General features: G+C 36.9%; 1 protein-coding gene across 1 annotated transcript in view; it reads left to right on the top strand.

Annotated features, from left to right (window-relative positions):
• The window catches only part of AGPS (alkylglycerone phosphate synthase), a 160781-nt gene that overhangs the window by 129342 nt on the left and 14151 nt on the right, over nt 1-17288 (top strand). The window contains 3 exon segments of the mRNA XM_017868293.1: nt 1329-1418; nt 8899-8998; nt 11386-11443. Of these exon segments, the coding sequence (XP_017723782.1) occupies nt 1329-1418; nt 8899-8998; nt 11386-11443 (248 nt within the window).

Raw genomic sequence — 17288 nt, 5'->3', positions numbered from 1 at the left:
ATAAACTATCGAACATTTGATATAACATCATGATGATAATTTCCTTTTAAAGACTGCCTTGCTCTGTTGCCCAGGCTGAAGTGCAGTAGTGCGATGTTGGCTCACTGCAACCTCAACCTCCCAGGCTCAAGCAGTCCTCCTGCCTCAGCCTCCCAAGTAGCTGGTACTACAGGCATGTGCCACCTTGCCCAACTAATTATTTTTAGTAGAGACAAGTCTCCCTATATTGCCTAGGCTAGTAACATCATGATTATTAATTGAATTATTATTATTATTATTTTATTTGAGACAGTCTTATTCTGTTACCCAGACTGGAGTGCAGTGGCACAACCATGGCTCACTGTAGTCCTGCCCTCCTGGGCTCCAGTGATTCTCCCACCTCAGCCTCCTGACTAGCTGGGACTACGGTGCGTGCCACCATACCTAAGTAATTTTTAAATATTTTGTAGAGATAGGGTCTCACTGTTGCCCAGGCCAGTCTCAAACTCCTGGGCTCAAGCAGTCCTCCGGCCTCAGCGTCCCAAAGTGCTGGGATAGCAGTTCTGAGCCACTGCACCCAGCCTGAGTTATTTCTAAATTAAGGAAAACTTCTTAGATGTGGGTAAAGATTGGTATTCATATAACCTAGAATTGAATTTTCATTAACATCTTCTTTATAGCTTTTTTGTTTGTTTTGTTTTGTTTTGTTTTGTTTTTTGTTTGTTTTTGAGACGGAGTCTCGCTCTGTCACCCAGGCTGGAGTGCAGTGGCTGGATCTCAGCTCACTGCAAGCTCCGCCTCCCGGGTTCACGCCATTCTCCTGCCTCAGCCTCCCAAGTAGCTGGGACTACAGGCGCCCGCCAACGCGCCTGGCTAGTTTTTTGTATTTTTTAGTAGAGACGAGGTTTCACCATGTTAGCCAGGATGGTCTCGATCTCCTGACCTCGTGATCCGCCCGCCTCGGCCTCCCAAAGTGCTGGGATTACAGGCTTGAGCCACCATGCCCGGCCTATAGCTTTTTTAAAAGCTCTTAAAATCTTATAATTAAATTGATTTTGATGTCAGGCTTTCCTAAGTGTAGGAAACTCCATTCAGGAGACTTGAGTATGTTCTTGTGACTTTCTGTTTTCCTTAAGTCAAAAAAAGAAAAAACTTTCCTCTTTTTAAAGTTAGGAATGGAGGGCTCAAGTTGAGTGATCAGGGCTCTTTTCCATTCTTGAAAGAACAACTATGAAAGCTTTAGCTAAGAAAATGTCAGACTTGAATGATGCCAGATTAACCAACATTTATTAGCATTTGTGTAGTTCTCACTTGAAAACTTAATATTGTATTCCTTTATCTTTTTTTAGGGTGGTAGATCTCTGTAGAAATGTAAAAGAAAGAATAACAAGGGAATGCAAAGAGAAGGGTGTACAGTTTGCTCCTTTTTCTACATGCAGGTAAGTTTTAAAATTGTTCTTATATTTCTTATTATGAAAAAAAAATTTTTTTTTTAAATCAGTGGGGAAATATAATTTTCCAGCTGAGAAAAGCTTCAGTCTGTTACATTTGGCCAGCTTTCCTAATGTTCACTTACCACCTTGTTAGGATTGTGCCACTGGAATTTTACAGCAGTCCTGAGCCTTTTAGGAGTAGGATACCCTTCTGTGAGTAAGCATTCCCTGCCATCTGGATGGCATGGCAATGAAGAGCCAGGAGTCTGGACTCCTGGAAAAAGAAGAGGACTACTCTACTCACTGAAACTATAAATCATATAGTCAAGAAATTATAAATTATATACATACTCAACATGACGCTGAAGAGTGAAGGCAGTGTTTTGTTGTTTACTGGTAATTTAATCTCTTCAAGCTCTAATATTATCAGTAAAATAGTGGTAATGCCATTTCTTGATGGGACTGTTGTGAAAATGAAATGAGAAAGCATATGAAGAAACTGTTAGGTTCTGAAGGGCTATATAAATGCTGTAGTATTGTTGTGACATAATTACATTAAGCTTGAGGTAGATAATCCATGCTAGTGTTAGTAAGGAAAATTTGTATATTTGCCTTTCCTTTCCAATGATAAGTCCTCATTAAGGCATTCAATTATTAAGCTTACTTGCTCCTTATAGCATGATAATTTGCATATATTTGTTTTCCAAGACTAGAAATATTTCTGTATTCTTTAAACTGCTAATTTTGTGTGTGTGTGTGTGTGTGTGTGTTTTTGTCTTGTCTTTGTCTTTTCCATTGTCTTAGCTTGTACTTTCCTAGTACTAGTGTTGTGTTTCTTAGTTTTCCTTATTGTTCCCATTGGGAAGAGATACCCTTTAGAATTTGCTAAATTGTGCTTCTGCAAAGTAAGAAAGTAAAATTCTAACATGAGATCTGAGGAAAGCATCTTCCTTACACCTTAAATGTTCATTTCAATCAAACGGATCTCCTTAAAGTAGTCGTTTCTGCTTCTGTGTGGCAGAGACTGTCCAGGTTTAACAAGCCTTGCAGAAAGTACCAAGTCGTCTGTGTATTAACATGTTTTAAACAGGTACACTGAGGATAGGATCAGAGATTATAAAAGCTGAAAACGTAGATTTTAGCGATTATTTGCTGGGCATTCGAGATATCTGAAGGAAGGGCAAAGAGAGGTCTTGTTCTCTGTAGTAAAAAGCTTACAATGGGATTAAGCTAATGTTGACATAGTGGGTGTAAGAATGTCATGTTACTTTTAGTTTATTTTAAATTTTGGTGTATCTTTAACAATGCACCTTTTATCTTAAAGTCCTTAAAATCTAAGAAAAAAATTTTTGTGTTTATATTATCAACTCAAACTGATGCTTCATTTTTCTCTTGATAGTCCAGCCTTTTAGCAGACAGTCAGCTCTCTTTTATTGTAATCCTGAAAACAAATCAGACATAATAATCCAAAAACTATTTGTTACCATTAGATTTTGAAACATTTTAGGTAATCAAATCTATTCATGTGTAGTTGAGAAATTTTTATTCCTTTGTTTTGTCAAATGGTAAGTTAGTAGATTTTACCCTTCCCCCTTCTTCCTTCTGTCCCCAGTTCCTGTTCAACATCTCTTAAGAACCCCACCCCTGCTGTAACATGATGAAACTATCGTGATAAACCGCTACCTATGGAAAATGATTAGGAAGTAAGATATTCTGCCTTAGGGCACATTCTGTAATTACGCTTAAATCTAGGTTCTTCAGAATGTATTCCTAAGGCCTAAGAATATTCATTCTGTATTGTTGATCAGTAGAATTAGTTTATTTAGACTGAATTGGCCATATGTCATTTTTATTAAGTAGCTGTGTTTTAAGAATGGTTTTCCTATAAAAGCTTATATGTTCGGTTTCTGTGACCATCTTATAAAACCAGTTAGAATATGCAAAGCCTAGTTACTTGAATGGCTTTGGTAAATAAGACTTTTGTAGTTCTTATGGCTCATACTTGATTAAACTAACATTTAATTGGAATTTGATTTCAGTTTAGTTTGATTTGACCTGCGTAGTAGTGGCTAAGGAGATTATTTTATGTTGAAAATGTGAGATGTATTTTTTAAACCAGTTTTTTATCAGGTGCTAGGCTTGCTACCTGGGTGATAGGATCCATACTCCAAACCTCAGCATCACACGATATTCCTAGGTAACAAACATGCACATAGACCCCCTATATCTAAAATCAAAGTTGAAATAACATTTTACAAAGCTGTTCCAAAGTTAATTAAAATAATTACGGATCTATTTAAAATCAAGGATCCTAAGAAAATAACTTAGGTGTAGGGTACATTTATTGAGTTCATTTATTTCATTTTTGTCCATTAAAATGTACTTTGTACATTGGAATAGAAATTCCAGTCCAAACTTTTCTGAAGAAGTTATATGGGAAGTAATTGCTAGTCATTGAGTCTAATACAAATAAAGTACTCCAAAAAGTATAGAGCCCCCAAATTTTTTTTAATTAAAGAATACTGTAGTGACTTTGACAGCCACACTATTACTTGTCCAGATGATTTTGGAAGAGGTTAGTGTTTAAGTGTCTTAAATGATAGAGTTGGTTTGTTGTAAAAGGTTAGATCTAAGTCACTTTCTGAAATGGACCCAAATTAAGGTGTTCTAAAAGGTATTTTTCATTATTTGGACTTGTTTGAGATACTAATCAATCAGGCCCATTAAGCTTTGTTATGACTTCAGTAATCTGTTCATCTACTGAAAACTGAACTGTGTAATATATAGATCCTGGATATGTTGAAAGATGATAATGCTCTATTAATGTTCAGTTACATCTATTTATGAATGTCAGTGATTCCCTTATGAGTGATATATTTTACTAATTTCTACAAATTCGTTTCATTCATTTATCCTTCACACTTTATTTGAATTAGGTTATTCCTAATGATAGTGCCCTTGTAGTTAAAACGGTTCTCCATTGTTTCTTAAACTTTATATATCTGGTAGTTAAAATGTAAATATTCAAGGGATCTTTTTTTATGAGAATGAATTAACACTAGAAGAGAAACACAGCTGGCAAATTGACAGTAGCATTGTTAAACAGTTCATTTCTTCTGTTCTGAGGCACCTAACATTTGGCCTAAAAGGCGATTAAAATTGTAGATTAGATTCTATTTGTATTGTGTAGTAAAAAGAGTATTTCCTCTACATTTGCTCCTTCTGTTAAATTAAATTCTTTGTGGGAACCTCTGTAAATTGCATATGGAGATTTGACTATAATTACCTTACCTCCCTTTTAAATGCTTTCCTAATTGCATTTTGAAAGCTCAGATATGGCCGGGCGCAGTGGCTCAAGCCTGTAATCCCAGCACTTTGGGAGGCCGAGACGGGCGGATCACGAGGTCAGGAGATTGAGACCATAACTTATTAAAAAAATACTTATTTCTTTTAACTTTGAGGGAGTTTGGAAAAACTTAACTGATCACCACGTTTCATCTGGTCTGTTTAGAGACTGACTTTAAGTGCAGTATACTTTTTTTTTTTTAATCCCTCTTGATGGAGATGGGCCAATTGGAAAAACATTTACATTTCTGAATTTCTAATTTTGGGGGAGGTGTAACTAGACTTAAAAAAAAATAGTATTGTACAAATAGTTCCCGTGTACCTTTTACTCATCTTCCTCAAGTGCTAATATCTCATGTAATTATACTATGATTATCAAAACCAAAAAATGAGTGTTGTTTCAATATGATTACCTAACTCACAAACCTTTCTTTATCATTTGTCCCACTGATAGATATCTTTATCTTTCATAACCTTCATACATTTGAATAATACTAGCCAGTTATCTTGTAAAATATCTCTCAGTTTGGGTTTGTCTGGTGTTTTCTTGTGATCAAATTTAAGTTACACATTTCGGCAAGATTACTACAGAAGTAATAGTGAAGTGCTCTTCATGGTAGATCATATCAGAAGAAATATGATATTGTTAAGTCTCATTATTGGTGACATTAACTTAGACTACTTGGTTAGGGTGGTACCTGCTGGGTTTCTCCACTCTACAATTACTGTTTTTTCCCATTGTATTTAAAAAATATCTTATGGCTGGGCACAGTGGCTCACGCCTGTAATACCAGCACTTTGGGAGGCTGAGGTGGGTGGATCACGTGAGGTCAGGAGTTCGAGACCAGCCTGGCTAACATGATGAAACCCTGTCTCTACTAAAAATACAAAAGAATTAGCTGGGCATGGTGGCGGGTGCCTGTAATCCCAGCAATTCATTAGTCTGAGGCAGGAGAATCGGTTGAACCCAGGAGGTGGAAGTTGCAGTGAGCTGAGATTGTGCCACTACACTCCAGCCTGGGCAACAAAAGTGAAATTATGTGTCAAAAAAATTTAAAAATTTTAAAAAAATAAACCTTATGGGAAGAAACTTTGAGACTATGTTTCTTATACCATCTCCTAATCACATCAATATCCCACTGTTGATTCTTGATTGCAAGTTATTACTGTGATACTTGCAAATGGTGATTTTCTATTTTAATCATTCATTTTACATTTATCAATTGGAATTCACTGTAAAGAAGAGCTTTCCTCTCCTCTCCTTTTCTGCCCACCCCCCACCCCTTGCCACTATCTATCTGTCTATGTATCAGTCTATCAGTAGGGACTCATAGACATTTTATTCTCTGGAATGCAGCCATTATTATCATTGTTCACTTTGTTGCTCAGATTTTCCCAGTGTGGCTATTGGGAGTTTTTTTAAGTTGGCTTCTGTGTCCTTTTGACATGGGAAAGTAGGTTTTTGAAGAGGAAGAAAATGGGCACACATACTTAGGAATAATCAGTGATTGAGGCAAGGTGAGTAGCATGTGAGAAGATATGAGGCCTAGGGAGAGAGAAAAACAGGTCTGTGTGCCACAGAGGATCTGTGTTCTGTAGAGTTGGTGCTGAGTGAAGGTACGTCTCCTCAAGCTTTCACAGCAATGGCAGCCATTGCTCCTTTGATCTTGGTTTCTTCCTCAAGTTCTTTGGTTTTTCTTATTCCCGATGACGTCAGAGTTGTGGTTATTTTCAGCTCATTTTTCCCTGCTTTGTTCCCTTAATCTTTTTGTCCATCTGGTTCTTCTACTCATGGATGTCTAGCTTTTTTTACTCTCATTTGTTATCTCCTGGTTGATGTCTCCTATACCTTAGTAATTATTGCCTTTTGTTTTATCTAGAACAATATCTTATGTTTTTTTGTCAGTCTCCATTTAGGTATGCCTTTATAGAACACTTTTCGCAATCTAACCTATCCCAATTTTCTTATTCTTTGTATAGACTGATTTTTTTTTTTTTTTTTTTTGAGACAGAGTCTCACTCTGTCACCCAAGCTGGAGTGCTGTGGCCGGATCTCAGCTCACTGCAAGCCCCGCCTCCCGGGTTCACGCCATTCTCCTGCCTCAGCCTCTCGGGTAGCTGGGACTACAGGCGCCGCCACCTCGCCCGACTAGTTTTTTGTAGTTTTAGTAGAGACGGGGTTTCACCATGTTAGCCAGGATGGTCTCGATCTCCTGACCTCGTGATCCGCCCGTCTCGGCCTCCCAAAGTGCTGGGATTACAGGCTTGAGCCACCGTGCCCGGCCATGTATAGACTGATTTTTAAGCTGCATAAGCTAATTGATGGTGTCCGTCTTTATGTTCTCTCAGCGTTCTTCAGTCTTGTTTGTCATTCTGTATGAATTGGACTATGTTATATTTTGGCTATATAGAGCTTAGAAGAGTTTCTTCTAGTGCATTTAAATTATCTGTGTAGAAAAAAATATTAATGATATTTATACTGTTGTCATTTATTTTTAAAGTTATAGCCAGAACTGAACAGTGTCCTTGTTTTGGTCTCAACTGCAGTGATGTGCTTTTTTTCTACCCGGAATCTTTAAGTCTGTTGAGCCAGAAGAATCCAAACAAATGATGAGTTCATAGTATTGTTGCCAGTGTGTGACAGGAAAGGGGTCCCGGGATGATCCACACCTCAAGAGAAGGTTCTTGGATCTCACACAAGAAAGGATTCAGGGCAAGTCCACAGTGCAAAGTGAAAACAAGTTTATTAAGAAAGTAAAGGAGTAAAAGAATGGCTACTCCATAGAGCAGCACCAAGGGCTGCTGATTGCCCATTTTTATGGTTGTTTCTTGATGATATACTAAACAAGGGGTGATGCCTCCCCCTTTTAGACCATACAGGGTAACTTCCTGATGTTGCCATGGCATTTGTAAACTGGTGGGAGTGTAGGTATAGCAGTGAGGATGACCAGAGGTCACTTTCCTGGCTATCTTGGTTTTGGTGGGATTTAGCTGGCTTCTTTACTGCAACCTGTTTTATCAGCAAGGTCTTTATGACCTGTATCTTGTGCTGACTTCCTATCTCATCCTGTGACTTAGAATGGCTTAACCGTCTCGGAATGCAGCCCAGTAGGTAGGTTTCAGCCTCATTTTACCCAGCTTCTATTTAAGATGCAGTTGCTTTGATTCACACGCCTCTGATAAGAGGACTTAATGTACTTTGAAGAGATTATAATTTGCCCATACTTTATCAATATAGATTTTTAAAATAATGAGAATTGATTTTAGTCAGTGTTTGCATGTCCATATGTATTCTATGCATTTCATGTTCTATCCTCAGCAGTGATGGAGCCAGTGAAAGGAACCAAGTTTGTTTCGAGTCTAATTTTGCCTTTTTCAAGGGGCAGATGTTTTGCATCATATCTGTTTACTGTGGCAGTACAAAATATAGTTTTCACTTGCACATATGGACCTCATTGTGTGGTCCTTTGGCAGGAAAATGCACTCTGAAAAGTAATGGAGTTGTGCTATTTGTAGTATGGAAGTGCCTCAAATTTTGTCTTATACCAGTCACATAAAGAACTTAATTGTGCATAAAATTTGTTAAATAGCAGAAAGAGAAAAAGTTAGTATTACTTTTATTGTCAGGATATGTATATTTTAAGCAATTTTGTTAAATGTTATTTTGATTATGCAATTTAAAACAATGAATACTCATACTTACCTGACTATATATATTGTTTTCACACATGTTGCTGATAGTTCTCATTACTTCTAGATAACAAAATAAAATCAGTGAAAATGGCACTTCATCATAAAATGCTGATACAATGTGTAAAAGTTTTTGGGTTATTTCCCAATAGAAGCTTTAGTAACATGGGACAGACATGAGAAAGATTGAATGTGTACCTGTAATATTGACTAAATTGGTACTTCAATGAGGGTAAAATTCTTGTTTTGCACTGCATCCTCAGTTCACCTGTTTTGGCAGACAACTCTAAAGCAAGCCAATGTGTATTCCTTCCATGGAGTAGGAGGCTGGGAAGAAACTGAGATTATGTCTTAAAGTAATCATTTGGGTCGTCTTGCCTTTAAGTTTCTAGATGTTAAATCTGATTTGACTTAACTTAAAGCCCCTTTGGGGATTTTGTTTGTTTTTTAGGGTGACGCAGACTTACGATGCAGGTGCATGTATCTACTTCTATTTTGCCTTTAACTACAGGGGAATTAGTGACCCACTGACCGTGTTTGAACAAACTGAGGTAATTTTGCATACCTGCATATAGCTTTTACGGCTATTGATTAATTTCAATAAATTTTACTGTCAATTTATGAGTTTTAATTTGAGTCTCTAATCACACATGGTTTGCTTAGCTGTTAGCCCTTAGAAATGAAAAGCATATTTGTTTCCCTGGCTTGTGTACTGAATCGTGAGTCTAAAATTAATGTACTGTACACCTAGTCTGTGATTCTTTGGTTGTTACAATACATGATAGCTGATTAAATTAAATAACAATTAGGAATTCATATGACTATATAGGAATCTAGATCACTTTCACAGTGCAGTCATTTCCATATGGTGGTTGTTGTTGAAGTCAGCAATGCTTTGGTCTGTGTTGTTGTAATGTCATTCTAGATTTGTAATTTTTGTATATGCTACAGCTGTAAGTGGGTGCTTTGGGTTCATTAGCTAGCAGTTTCTATTACTTTCTTAAAGAGTGTCAAACTGTTTATTTTTATAAAGCTTTCTCTTTACAGCCAATATTTCTCATTATGAGTATGCCTAGAGTTAAACAGACTAGAGTGTGGAGGATCCTGTAGGAAGCTGAGGTTTCTTAAAAACTCAGGTGTCCTACTGTTTTAACTGCGTTGCACACCTGCTAAAGCAAATTTCAGTAGCACACTTTTAGACTGAAACTATAGAAAAGGTTTGGTTGGCTTCCTCCTATGCCTCCTTTTTTTGTTTTTTTTTTTTTAGCAGCTTTTTTGAAGTACAATTCAAATACAGTAAGCTGTATATATTTAATGTGTACAGTTTTGACATGTATACACCTGTGAAACCATCACCCCAATCAGAATAATATTCATCATTCCCAAAAGTCTGAGTACTTTTTCGTCACTTTAGCCTTTCACTGCTTCAGTGTTGCCCTCTGGCTACCCAAATGTCACCTCTGTACAATACCACAGAGTGAAATTGTTCCTGCTTTCTCAGTCCAAACTGCTGGTCTCTAAGTGCTACTGATCTCAAGTAGCTATTGCTTTATTTAAAGTAATTTGTTAGAAGATATAAATTCTTAGAGCAGGAGATGGCATATGTACGATTCATTCGGAAAACCCTCAGTAATAAGGGTTTTTTGGAGATGAAGTCTCACTCTGTTGCCCAGGCTGGAGTGCAGTGGCATGATCTCAGCTTACTGCAACCTCTGCCTCCCGGGTTCAAGCGATTCTCCTGTCTCAGCCTCCCGAGTAGCTGGGATTACTTGCAGGCGTGCATGCACCACCATGCTGGGCTAATTTTTTGTATTTTTAGTAGAGACGGGGTTTCACCATGTTGGCCAGGCTGGTCTCGAACTCCTGACCTCAAGTGATCCACCCACCTTGGCCTCCCAAAGTGCTGGGATTACAGGCATGAGCCACCATACCCAGCTGAGGGTTCTTATAGATTACTTTGCAGTAGGATGTGGTCCATCTGTCCCACCTTGGCCCTCTCCTACCCTGGCCTAATTCCTGATGGTTTATACATACACACCTGAGTAATTCTGAGAGGCCCAAGGTACTACAGGTATTTTACCTCGTAGCCATTTATATATTAACGAATCATTAGGAACTGAAGGCAATTCTGGTTTCTGTCATCCTTTTTTACACTGCTCTTTAGTCATTCTGTATTTTGTTACAAGTGTTTATCTTTTCTTACCTGTGTGCTCTATAAAGAGCTTGGTTAGGATGTTACATATTAGGATAAAACGAGGTTTTTCTTTTCACTCTTAGGTATCCATAAGACTGACAAGTAATTTATCCCAAGTCACTGACCTAAGAAGTGTTCTCCATAAAGGCATTTGTGGTTGATTTCTAATAGGTTTAATAAAGACTCTAATAGCTTTATTATAATTCTGATGCCCACTATATGATATTAGGCAAATAATTTAACCTATCTAAGCCTTATTTTAGCTGTGAAATTGGAGTAATTGTAGTTATTTCATAAAGCTATACTGAAAATAAATGAGATACTGCAGGCAAATTACTTGGAACTTTTCTGGTACACTTATAGGAAGCAGTCAGTAAATGTTAGTCACTTTGTTGGTATAATGAGATGTTCATTACTAAGTAGAAACTGACTTGTACATTTACAACTTTGCATTTATTAGTAGTATTAACAACTTAGTGTGCTGAATGGTCATTTTGTCTTTTTTTCCTAGAATCTCAAAGTGATCTTTATAGACATTGTGACTATTCACTAGAAAAAAACTTACAAAGCTAGGCTACTTATTTAATTGCTTTTTAAACACATTTGACCAAAAGAGAGGAAAGTTAGGCTTCTAGTTTATTATTTAACCCAGGAAACGTGCCTCCTTTGGGAGTGGGGTCTTTTTCTTTCACTGCAAAATGAAATCTAAGTAGCAACAATTTGTTGTGTTGTTTCCAAATACAGGCAGCTGCTAGAGAAGAAATCCTTGCTAATGGAGGGAGCCTGTCACATCACCATGGAGGTATTCTTTTTTGGGAGTAGAATTTCTAATATTCTTACTTTAAAAAATATTTAGTTCAGTAAAATGCTAGGGAGAGACATGATATGAATAATATGAGAGTACTTGAGATTTCTTTAAAGTTTCTATGTCTTTGAAATAGCTGTTACTGAGGTAGGTAGTTAGGTTGCGATAGTAGCCATGAGAAGCTTACTTTGACAAGCCTGCATAGAAATGGAGCCCAGCCAACCTTCTGAGGTCTCAGGGACCTCATGTAATCAGAGAATAGTGCAGCTTGCCTGGGAGGTACTTGACCATTAGAGCAAATGTTTTTAAAGGATGATGGGGAAGAAAACCTACATAAATGTTTTTCAGCCACTATTGGAATGTAGCTGATCATCAATTATACAATATATTGAAGAGCTGTTTGTTCTGCCTGCCCAAAGCTCAGCAAATTAATCAAGACAGGATATGAGAAAAATCTTTTTTCAAGGTTTTAATGCTGTCTTGTTATTACTTGGTGGTCATTTTGGTAAGTATCAAGTGTTGTCAGAATGTATCACGTCACCAACAAAAATTATTACCAATATGTCTATCTTTGTTACTAGCATGCTTATGAAAATAATGAGGCAACCCTTTAAAACTTAAACAGTGGCCATTCTGTTATTAAAATGGTAATTTTTGAAGTTATCCACTTGTTCTGTAGAATAGAAATTTGTTCTTAATATATCCCTCAATATAATTTGATGCCTAGGAAAACAGAAATTTGTAGAGTTTTAAATAGCTTTTAGGAAACACAATGAGAATAACCACCTAATTTAAAAATTCAACTGCTCTGGACTCCTTATATCCTTTTTTTTTTTTTTCCTGTTTAACTTTCATTCATAGCACTTATTATTATCTAATATGCTATATATTTGTACTTTTTAAAATTTTCTCTTCCTACTGAAAAGTGAGAATCCATGAGGACAGGAATTTTTGTTTTGTTTGTTGCTATGTGGTAGCACCTAGAAGAGTGCTTAGCCCCAGTCAGCCCTCCATACATCGATGCAGAATGAATGAAAGAATTCTGTTGGAAAAGGAGTGGACTATGGAAGGTGTGTGTCCATATAATATTCTTACAGCTAGGTCTGGAAAAGATGGCTCATGTTGATGAAAAAAATAGACAGCTCCCAACATCATTGTGTCAATTTAATCTTTTGCTATACTTTTCTCTTAGCCCCACAAATAAATTTTAACTTAGCCAATAGCATTGAAGATAATATGCTCTTCTCTACTTTTTCTATTTATTATCCTTTCGTTTGATGATGGTTCTCATGAATGCTAGCATAACAAAAATGAAAAGGGAGGGAAATGAATATTAGAAACCTCTCAAGTGGAATTAAAAGCTTCCAATTACTCTAAAAGTCCAAACCTAATTTTGGAAATTTGAGTGAGGAGTTACTTAAAGATACTTAGATTTTAGCATCTTCCTGTAAAATTTTCAGAAAGCTATATACATTATTTTAAATAGTTTTATTCTGTTTCAAAATGACACTGTGTTAATATGCAAGGAACTTTAAAATATATATAAATATATCATGAATTATTCATTTGTTCTTTGTCTAAATTGATTACATGGGAGAGAGGAAGCAAAATGATTTAGCCATAATTACTTATTTGAAGAAAAATTAAACTTTTCCCACCGTAGCCAACAAATTTGCCCTTTGGTGTGTGTCAGCAGCCAACAGTGTACTTTCTCTTTTAAAATGAAGAAATGTGGTTTCTGTGTTTATAATGGTAAATGATGGGGGAGAAGTGATTCTGCAAGAGCATGAGAGCAGCTGAATCATATATATGACAAGGAACTAGAGGCTTAATTGTCTTTAGGTAGTTGGTTATTAGATGAGCTGTTTCCTTAATTGTGAGATGATGTTCTCAGTTTACTCAATCTTTATACAGTGTCAGAAAATCTCTAGAAGTTGGAAATGACCAAATGACTGCATGCATTATAGAGGAAAACCAAACCAACAGTTTTTTCCTCACCCAGTGACTCTGCTTCTTTAAGGTCTATGAGGAAATTCAAGTGCCTCCAATAATAGTGTCTGTTTTTAAGATGCAGAAAGTGTAATTTCGCAGAACTGATTTTACTTATTCAGATATACCCCACACACTGAGAGCTTCTTGGTAGGCTCTAACAGAGTCTGTGCAAACATACTTGAAATAATATATTCGTAAAGCTGTCATTACAGAAAAAAGGAAATATGCACAAATTTAAAACAATAGAATTAAACAACTCTAGTGCCAATCTATTTGAAACCTGGATTTCATTTGTGAGAGCTATGGCAATACTCCATTATAATAATCAATTCACAGAAATAAAAGTTAACAAATAGTTAGAAAATGTTAATTTATAAGATCATGTTTATTCAATTATTGATCACAAAGCAAATAATGTAAATAGCTTCTTCTCTTTTTTTTTTTTGATACCGAGTCTCACTTTATTGGCCAGGCTGGAGTGCAGTGGTGCCATCTCGGCTCACTGCAACTACTGCCTCCTGGGTTCAAGTGATTCTCATGCCTCAGCCTCCCTAGTAGCTGGGATTACAGGCATGTGCCACCATGTAAAAATATTTTTAGTAGAGACGGGATTTTACCATGTTGGCCAGGCTGATCTTGTACTCCTGACCTCAGATGATCCGCCCGTCTCCGCCTCCCAAAGTGCTTGTCATATTTTTTTATACAAAATATGCTTAATACCTTTTAATGTTGTATAATCCATTTTCCATATTATAAGTATTACCCATCTACTAGGCAATATGGTTTCAAAGAATGGCACTTTTCTGGTGAAGTGCCTTATAGTCCAGTAGAATAAAATATTATACCATTTCAAAAGCTACTGATGAAAACTGATGGGATTATATTATTGCTACTTTAAGGTAAGAGTCTGCCCTTTTCTTTGGAAAACATTCAAAAGATGACTTTAATAAACATGTAAATGCTATAGATGCTGAAACAGTGAAGAGAAAGGGGATAGAATAAAGGAAAAGAACTAACATTTATAAAGCTGTAAATATTTGCCTACGTGTTCTACATACTTAACCTCCTTTAATTCTGCTTAATGCAGTGGAATAGATATTATTCCTCTCTTTCACGTGAAGATGCTAAGGTGCTGAATATAAAGTAACTGACCCAAAAATCAGTAATAATTGTTAGTGCCAGAATTTGAATTTGAATGCAGGTCTTCCTGCCTCAGTATCCTTATCCTCTTAATTAAAAGCCTAAAATGTCTGGAATTAGTAAAATCTAAAAAGACTGAAAATGACAGGCTTTGAGAAAAGACATGTAATTAATTTTTTTAAATGTATATGGGCTGGGTGCGGGGGCTTACACCTGTAATCCCAGCACTTTGGGAGGCTGAGGCGGGTGGATTGCTTAAGCTCAGGAGTTTGAGACCAGTTTGGGCAACATGGCAAAACCCCATCTCTACAAAAAGTACAAAACTTAGCTGGGCATGGTAGCGTGTACCTGTAATCCCAGCTACTCAGGAGGCTGAGGTAGGAGGATTGCTTGACCCTGAGAGGTTGAGGTTGCAGTGAGCCATGATCACATCATTGCACTCCAGCCTGGGTGATAGAGCAAGTCTCTGTCTCAATCAATCAATAAAAGGAAAATAAATATTATATATTACTATTTTTCTTTTAAAATATAAAATCTGTTTCTTTAATGTTGACATTGTCTGAGTTAATTACTTGCCCTGCTTTAGATGAAACAGATGAACAGAAGTGAATTAAAATTTTAATTTCCTCATCATAGATATTTTTATTGTTTTCTCAGTTTTTTTCCGTAAGTCAAATTTACTTTCTCGTTGCTTTTATACTTCCTGATTGTAGGTTCCTAACATGTCAGCAGTATCAGGTAATAAAACAAATGGTGGTCATATCATGTTACATTTAAGTTATGTGCATTTTTCAGGTTCTAGGTTTATAGGCCTTCTTTAATTGAAGACTCCCAATTTGGTGAAATAATTTATTTTTAGAAATTATTGGCTTGAAGTTGAATCTAGCAAGGTTTGGTGGCATATTAATTTATTTAGAGGTTTTGCCTCATTGAAATAGAAATCTTTTAGGTCTATTCTATTTCTTGTATTTTTATTTTCTATGTGGTCAAAATATGACTGCATGGAAACAGACTCTAAACTACCTCGTTTTCTCTAGTGCTTAGAAAAAGAAACTTGGTAAGTCTGAATACAAAACATACTTTAGGTATGCTGATAGAATGAAGATGCTTTACCTTTTCTAGTTTTTTCTCTTCTAAATTGCTAAATATTGGAGTCTTCCAGGGCTCAGCCCTCAGACCTTCATTTCTCTATGCTCACTCATTTATTTGATGATTATCTCAGTTTCATAATTTAGAAGACCGTCTATATGCTGATAACTCCCAGATACCAAAAGATATCACCTCTACACCACTACCCTAGTTCCAATCACTATTTTCTGCAGTAGCCTCCTAACTAGTCTTTCTTCCACTCTGCTCCTGTATTCTCATTTCTCTTGCTGCTTGATTAATCTGTTAAAAACATCAGTGGTTTCTTCTCACATTCAGAACAAAATGAAAACTCCTTATCATGACCTTCCAGGATATACATTATATATCCCTCTCTCTGTCCTCATCTTTGATTACTCTGTACCTCTAGCAGCATTGGCCTTCTTGCTATTCCTCAGACATGCTAGTCCCTTTTCCCATTCAAGGCCTTTGCTGTTTGTTCCCTCTTTTTCTAATGTTCTTTTGTTTTTTGTCCTCTCCTTCAGATATTTGCATGGCTCACCTTCTACCATTGTTTAGGTCTCTAATAAAAATGTCACCATCTTAGAGGGATCTTCCCTGTCCTCTTGTGTAGTTTCTGTATTCCCCATTTGAATTAAATTCATTGAGGTTAATGACTTTATCTTGTTTGTCACTGTATTTCTCACTCCCTATGGCTGCTCTACATAGTTCACCATCATAGATGCTCAATGAATATGTTAAATGAGTGGATAAGTGCATGCCCAAATAAATGCTCACAGAATTTGAACAGTTTTGCAAATTCTCAAATAGCTCTGAATCTTGCATATTAATCCTTTTTTTCTTTTCTTTTTTTTTTTTGAGATGGCATTTTGTTCTTGTTGCCCAGGCTGGAGTGCAATGGCTGGATCTCGGCTCACTGCAACCTCTGCCTCCCAGGTTCAAGCTATTCTCCTGCCTCGGCCTCCTGAGCAGCAGCTGGGATTACAGGCTCCCGCCACCACACCCAGCTAATTTTTTGTATTTTTAGTAGAGTCGGGGTTTCACCATGTTGGCCAGGCTGGTCTTGAACTCCTGACCTCAGGTGATCCCCCTGCCTTGGCCTCCCAAAGTGCTGGAATTACAGGCATGTGCCACCACGCCCAGCTGCATATTATTCTTTTATATTAGAATAGCAGTAGTTGGCTGTGGCTCACACCTGCATTCCAAACACTTGGGGAGGCCCAGGCGGGAGGATTGCTTGAGCCCAGGAGTTTGAGACAGTCTGTGCAACATAGCAAGACTACAAAAACTAAGAAAAAAAAAAACTAGCTCACTCTGGTGGCACATGCCTATAGTCCTAACTACTTGGGAAGCTGGGGAAGGAAGATGGCTTGAGCCTGGGAGGTTAAGGTTGCGGTGAGCTGGCATCGCACTACTCCTCTCAGCATGGGTGATAGAGAGTAAGATCCTGTCTCTTAAAAAAAGAAAAAGAAAAAAGGCAATAGTCTCATAGTTAATGTAGCTTAACATTTGGTAACTAGGCCTAAATATTGAATAGAGGGTCATATTTAGTCATAGAAAGGCTCAGTTTATTCTCTAATATTTCTGGGAAAGTATATTAGCA

This window comes from Rhinopithecus bieti, unplaced genomic scaffold, assembly GCF_001698545.2.
Source record: "Rhinopithecus bieti isolate Rb0 unplaced genomic scaffold, ASM169854v2 scaffold_3062, whole genome shotgun sequence".
NCBI lineage: Eukaryota > Metazoa > Chordata > Mammalia > Primates > Cercopithecidae > Rhinopithecus > Rhinopithecus bieti.
Note: the sequence above shows the minus strand (reverse complement) of the source record. Positions and strands in the feature narration are given on the sequence as shown.